Raw genomic sequence first — 7,500 nt, 5'->3', positions numbered from 1 at the left:
TAAAGTGACATATGGTATGTAGTAAATCTCAGCTGCTTGATGGGTTGCATCATCGTAAAATGTGAACTATATTATCGCCCAGCTCTAAGCTCTAATAAAATAAATAAATAATAATACTAATTAAAAAAAAATCATAAAAATGAAAATTTTAAAATAATTTTAAAATAAAAAACAATTAAAATAATAACCTTGGTAAAATAAACCGTGAAATATCACATTAAAACTATTTTAATATAAACAATAACAATAAAAGTAATATACATATAAAATTAAAATAAATAATTTGATTAAAATCAATAAAAATAATAATATTTTAAAATATAAACAATCAATCATTCACTAAAAATGATATCATAAAATTATTTTTAAAAAACAATTGCAATTAAAACCATACAAATAAATTGAATCATAAAAATTAAACATTTAAATAAATAATTTAAAAATAAAAACAATAAAAATAAAAGCCATAGTAAAAATTTCATGAATCATAAAATGTAAGATTAAAATTAATAATTTGAATATAAAAACAATAAAAATAACATAATAAAAATGTCATATAAATTTTTTTTTTATATAAACAATCAAAATAAAACATTCACAAAAATGTTATCATTAAAATGTACAATTACAATAAATAATTTAAAAAGAAAGACAGCCTTACTAAAAATAAATTATTTAAATAAATAATTGTAATAATATTTATAGCAAATTTCAGCTGCTTAATTGCTTGTAATATCATAAAAATGTAACTATACTATCGTCCAGCTCTAATCTGATAAATGTGACGATAAGCCATGAAGATATTAAGATATTATAAACATTAACATCGTGATTTTCTGCAAAGCTGTGTTGTGAACTTGACTTCCTCCTTTTCCCACAGATGATTGTGAGTCTGTACCTCGTCAAAGAGCTGTAACATGATGGTCAGCACGTCTGGATGAGCTTTATCCACCTCGTCGAACAGAACCACAGCGTTCGGACACTGTTTGAGCTGTTTGGTCAGCTGACCACCTTCTTCATGACCCACGTACCCTGGAGGAGAACCAATGAACTTCGCCACCTGAGAGAAACACACATAAAAGACCAAGAAGATGAGAACTGGCCAGATCTGACCTCTGAGGAGATCGACACGATGATTCAATCAAACACACACACACTCTTCATCCGGCCAAACTGAGTGACAGTGACAGTCCTCTATCAATACAATAAGTGTGTGTGTGATTGAATTGTGTGCGTTTAGACTCAGTCTAAGGTCACAGTTCTAACAGCACGACTAAACGGCTTATGAAGAGAAGCGCAGAGATCAGATCCTCCTAAACCAGAAACCACAAGCTCAACTTCACTCAATATTACTGTAATTCTGCAATTCATAACACAATAAGCACATGATGCTGCATCAGTGACGCCACACGACACAAGCCCCTACAGTAGATATCAGTGCAAATCAGGGTTTGGTACTTCATCATGACAATTCACATTTAAAGAATACTGTAAACAATCCAAAACACCTACTAAATATTAAATGAATCATAAAAATGCTAAATTCTAATTCAAATAAACACATCCAAAATTAATAAATGCTGGAAAAACATTACAAATAAAAATCTTACTAAAAAGGACTAAATAATAAAAATGCTAAATTAAAATAAACAACTGTAATAAATAAACCCAAATAAAACAGTTACTGAAAATGTATTAAATCATAAAAATGCCAAATCAAAATAAATAAATAATTCTAATACAAACATTTATTAAAAGAACCAAAAACCGAAAATAAAGTGAACTTGAGCATAAAAATGCAAAATAAAAATAAACAATTAAATTTTTGGAAAAATTTAAAAAATAAAATAGTTAATAAAAATGTATTAAATCATAACATTTTAAAATTAAAATGTATAAATCATTTTAAAATTAAAACACATATAAGAAAATAATTAATAAAAAGGCCAATTCAAATAAAATGTTTTAATCCAAATTAAAAAAACTTACTAATAGAGTTAAATCACAAATATGTCAAATTAAAATAAAAACACAAATAAAAAAGATAATAAAAAAAGATTCATAAAATGGCAATTAAAATAAAAACATTTAATAAATAAATCCAAATAAAACACTTACTAGAATGTTAAATCATAAATATGTCAAATTAAAATACAAATACAAATAAAAATCTGAATAATAACATCTCAAACTCGGTTTGATACGTCCACATGTGATTTACACATGGCATACTTGTGTTGTTTCTGGTCAAACACAAATAGCCTTCAAAACTCAGTCAGAGATTGTGAATATTGTGAGTTTGACTGTGAATTCTACCCTAAAACAGTAGAGTCAATGAAACGGGTCTGTGTTTGTGTGAGTCTCACCTCATGCTTCTCCTGAAACTCAGACATGTCCATACGGATGAAACCCTGAGGAAAAGAACGACAGGATCTTGTTATTCGCCCTTCATGTGCAGCCGATCATTCCCAATGAAGGTTTATTTACTGACTCCACTGACCTTCTTAATGTCTTTATGCATGTATCGAGCCACTTGCTTGGCCAGCTCGGTTTTACCTGCACAAACAGCCATCACACATTTATTTGCGTCTTTGCAATTAATTTCATCAAACAATAACATGTGTCAATGATCACGTGAGAGAGGTTTCGACTCATAATTATGACGTGATTCCGTCAAGATTTCTACTTTCTATTGGGAAAAGAGAGATGTGTTTATTTTGCTGGTGTGTTGTGGCGTCCATCATCTCTCCCTCCCTTTATTCCTCTCTCAGGGTAATGTAGTCTATGAGAGTAAATATCGCTCTTATGAATTTTAATAAACGCATATATGGTAAGTGGAGGGACTTGTTGAATATTGATGGTGTGCGATCAGACGTGCCGCTGGCGAGAGGAGGAAACATCTCTTCATCAATCAAAGCGCACCAAACAAACACTTTCCCCAGTAGATTCATCACAGGATTTTAGGAAGATTTGTTTTACATTGCAAGTTTTTGAAACGTTATATTTAAATAAATAAAGTTTTAATCTGAACATTGGATAAAGCCACGTTCAAAACACTTGTTTGATTTTGTTGACATGTTAGAGTCAAAGGTTTTTACTGAGGGATTTCTCTTTTTATCACTCTATAAATCAGAAAATACTGTCAACAGACTGAAAAAAACCACATTTTTAACCATGTTTTAAGGAATAAACTGTTATATAAATCAAGCAAATGATGTTATGAACAAACCCCTCTGTAAAATCCTTCAGAATATAGATATGAATAAAGCTGTAAGTTCTGGTGTGTGTCAGTGCTGCAGAAGTGGAGGACAAAACTCATCTTGAGAACACGGCTTTTAAAGATATGCATTCAGAAATTCTGAAAGAAGATATGTTATGGAAGCATAAGAGACCACAAAACTGACCAGTGCATGAAAAAACAAAAAAACATTGGTTTTCTGTAGCGTTTCGGCCTTAAAGAGACACTAAACGTGTGTATGTTCATCATGTCTGATGACACGGATGTTCTTCATCATACCAGCCATTCTCAACACATTTTTACCAAGTTTTAAGGAATAAAATGTTATATAAATCAAGCAAATGATGTTATGAACAAACCCCTCTGTAAAATCCTTCAGAATATAGATATGAATAAAGCTGTAAGTTCTGGTGTGTGTCAGTGCTGCTGAAGTGGAGGACAAAACTCATCTTGAGAACACGGCTTTCTAAGATATGCACTGAAATTGTAATCTACAGATGCAAATAGATAAAGTGCAATAAAATAAACGTTCTTTACACCTGTCTGAAAGAAGATATGTTATGTAAGCATAAGAGACCACAAAACTGACCAGCGCATGAAAACACAAAAAAACACTGGTTTTCTGTAGCGTTTCGGTTTTCTGTGTTTATTATAAAGCAAAACTGCATCTGGATGAAAAATAAAAAAGTTTAACATTTAAGCAGATGCTTTTATCTAAAGCACCCTTCAATATATATATATATATATAAAAAAAGCGTATTTTTCCCCGGAAAAGGAAGAAGTTACCGATTCCGGACGAGCCGAGGAAGAGGAAGACGAGCGGATGTTCTTCATCGTACCAGCCGTTCTCCTTCCTCCTAATGGCTGAGGAGAAAAACAGACAATAATTAACTCTGGACAGACAGACAGACAGACAGACAGACAGACAGACAGACAGACAGTAATGACACACCGGACGAGAGCAGATCTGGAAGAGAGCAAAGCCTTTCTAAAAAAGAAAAAAGACAAAGACTGAGGAAAGACAGAATGACGGAGAGAGAGAGTGAGACAGGGTCTCTCTGCACCATTAGACACACACTAATTTCATTACGCTGCTGCAACGCTGGAGCAACTAAATCAGGTTAGAATAGATCCAGCAGAGACGGCCACGATAACACACACTCACCATGGCAACCGGCGAACATGTGTGTGTGTGTGTGTGTGTGATCGTCAAACGTCATTACAGCAGGAATATGTTTGTGTTGAGCTGTGTAAAAGACAATCCTCCAGTTCTGTCCCGAACCGCACATACGCTTTCTATCTCAGTGGGGACTTCACATAGACTTATAATGGTTTTATATATAGCGCTAGTTATAAATGCTATAACCTAACCCTGCATTTTTACATTGTTCTTATATTTACAAAATACCTGTATGCAGTACAGCTGTGAATATATTCTGAAAATTAATCCAAAGCGACTTATTGAAGGAAATGTTCCCACAGACTGAAAAAACACTTTTTTTTTTTTACCGCATTTTAAAGAATAGAATGATCTAAAAATCAATCATATGATGTAATGAACAAAACCTTCAGTAAAATCCTTCAGAATATAGATATGAATAAAGCTGTAAGTTTTGGTGTGTGTCAGTGCTGCAGAAGTGGAGGACAAAACTCATCTAGAGAACATGGATATTAAAGATATGAGCTGAAATTGTGATCAAAAGACGCGAATAGATAAAGTGCAATTAAACTGTAAAATTTTATCATTGTAAAGTGTTTACTTACTGATTAATAACAAATGACACACACACACACACACACACACACACACACACACACACACACACACACACACACACACACACACACACACACACACACACACACACACACACACACACACACACACACACACACACACACACAGTGTCTCGTCACGTGTCACACACACTGTCCTTCAGGAGACAGAACATTTCAAAGGCATCAGGATGTCAAACACACACACACACACACACACACACACACACACAACACACAACACACACACACACACACTCCGTCCTTGAGAGTGAACGTGCGATAACTCATTTTTAATCCAGTTTATTATCAGCCAATCAACACACACACACACACACACACACACACTCAACCACTAGAAATCTGAACACAATCATTCATGATTCCTGGATGAAATAGTAAACATGACAGAGAGAGAGAGAGAGAGAGAGAGAGAGAGAGAGAGAGAGAGAGAGAGAGAGAGAGAGAGAGAGAGAGAGAGAGAGAGAGAGAGAGAGAGAGAGAGAGATTTAAGTTCCTTAAATCTGATTCCTAAAATCAACATGTGTGTCCTGTACATGTGTAATATCTATAGAGTAAGACACTAGAGCTGGTGTTTTACAGTGAGTATAGTCAATCCACCACTGTATGACAGCGCCTCCAGTGTCTTACTGATGAAACCCAGACCAGAGCAAGAGGACGACGGTACCCGTGTGTAACAAAAGAACACGCGTGTGCTGTGATGCTCTCTGTGTCCCGTAATGACATTAGTGAAGATAATCACCACCAATAGCCTTTAGTCCCTGAGAGCACCAGCCAGAACCACAGCCCTTTGTGTCACTTCACATCCGCCTCGAGATCTACGACAGGCTCACTGTGTGTGTGTGTGTGTGTGTGTGTGTGTGTGTGTGTGTGTGTGTGTGTGTGTGTGTGTGTGTGTGTGTGTGTGTGTGTGTGTGGAAACAAACACTAAACATGTTGTAATTTCAGTACAGTTGTAGATGATCTATAAAATCATTAGTAGTTTAATCGATGATGAATAAAAACCAAAACCTGAGTAACTATATAGATCATAATATTCATATTTTTGCTGGGATTTGCACCAGTCGAAAGTTTGGAATAATTAAGATGTAATATTTCTGAAAGAGTCTCTTCTGCTCAGCATTTGATCAAAAATACTGTAAAAACAGTGAAATATTATTCTAATGTAAATCATCTGTTTTCTATGTGAATATATAGTAAAGTGTAATTTATTCCTGTGATCAAAGCTGAATGTTCAGCATCATTACTCCAGTCTTCAGTGTCACATGATCCTTCAGAAATCACTCTAATATGAGGATCTGATGCTCAAGAAACATTTATGATTATTAATTATGTCGAAAACAGTTATTTTTCAGGATTCTTTGATGAAAAGAACAGCATTTATTTGAAATAGGATCTTCTGTAACATTATAAATGTCTTTACCGTCACTTTTGATCCATTTAATGTGTTAATATCTAAAACCCATTAAAAGAAATGCACTACTTGAGTGCAAAAGATGTAATCCAGTTGCCAAAGCAAAAGTTGAAGTGCTAAAATAACTACAACTAATAAATAATAATAATTATAAATAAATAATTTTAAACGCACAACAAAATTGCTAAAACTTCAACTGATATTAAAGTGAACATAAACTTAAATATTAACAATAACTCTCAATGACACTACACTAACACAGGCTGAAGTGCATCAGATCTATTATACAGTGTGTGTGTGTGTGTGTGTGTGTGTGTGTGTGTGTGTGTGTGTGTGTGTGTGTGTGAGACTCTGCCTGATGTATGCACTATATCAGCTCTCACAGATCAATAACGCTGGTTTTATCACAGTGCTGATGGGATCCAATTGCTTTCGGGACAATTTGCCACAGCAATAACTGTCCATTTATCAAATCAGAGGCAGAGATTCGGCTCACTATTTCCTCCGCTGTCTCTCTCTCTCTCAGAGATCTGAGAAATCACCTATCAAAACCCTGTCAGAACCAGATCAGAACCCAGCGAGCTCTGGGGAACTCACAGTCCTCTATACACACCTTAGCAACTGCATAGCAACACCCTAGCAACCACCTAGAGCAGTGTGACATCATGCACAAAAAACAACACACAGAAAATATACAAATCTGGTTTAAATATAATTATGCCACAGCCACAGCCCTCTGAACATACAGCGCTCATGTTCAACTCCCAGCTTGGGATATTTTCATAATACAGGCATAAGTGTAAAATATATAACCTATGTTTTAAAAAAAAAATCTGCATTCTTAAGAGAAAACTAATACCGATCGGATGCATTGATGAATAAAGTTGCTTTATTATTACATTCAGATTTCTTCTTTTTTTTACCATTTAATAAAATGAAATATTTATAAACATTATAAATTCATTCAATTTAACAGTATATAGAACAAGACTGAAAAATATAATTATAAACAAAAATAATATATAGTGACATTCATTATAAATAACATTTA

General features: G+C 33.9%; 1 protein-coding gene and 1 long non-coding RNA gene across 3 annotated transcripts in view; both read right to left on the bottom strand.

Annotated features, from left to right (window-relative positions):
• Window positions 1-7,500, bottom strand: part of clpb (ClpB family mitochondrial disaggregase) — a 44,097-nt gene that overhangs the window by 8,227 nt on the left and 28,370 nt on the right. For both annotated transcript variants that reach the window (XM_082180031.1, XM_082180030.1), the window contains exons 8-11: window positions 4,025-4,102; window positions 2,501-2,556; window positions 2,367-2,411; window positions 899-1,060 (exon numbers count right to left, since the gene is read on the bottom strand). In XM_082180031.1, the coding sequence (XP_082036157.1) occupies window positions 899-1,060; window positions 2,367-2,411; window positions 2,501-2,556; window positions 4,025-4,102 (341 nt within the window). The remainder of the gene's footprint in view (window positions 1-898; window positions 1,061-2,366; window positions 2,412-2,500; window positions 2,557-4,024; window positions 4,103-7,500) is intronic.
• LOC309506550 overlaps window positions 7,281-7,500 on the bottom strand; it is a 1,120-nt gene continuing 900 nt past the window's right edge. The window contains exon 2 of the long non-coding RNA XR_014208860.1: window positions 7,281-7,500. This exon is cut by the window's right edge and continues 66 nt beyond it. This is a non-coding gene — a long non-coding RNA (uncharacterized lncRNA).

This window comes from Leuciscus leuciscus (genome assembly GCF_965113295.1).
Source record: "Leuciscus leuciscus genome assembly, chromosome: 9".
Taxonomy (NCBI): domain Eukaryota; kingdom Metazoa; phylum Chordata; class Actinopteri; order Cypriniformes; family Leuciscidae; genus Leuciscus; species Leuciscus leuciscus.
This window is presented reverse-complemented; position numbering and strand designations above follow the sequence as displayed.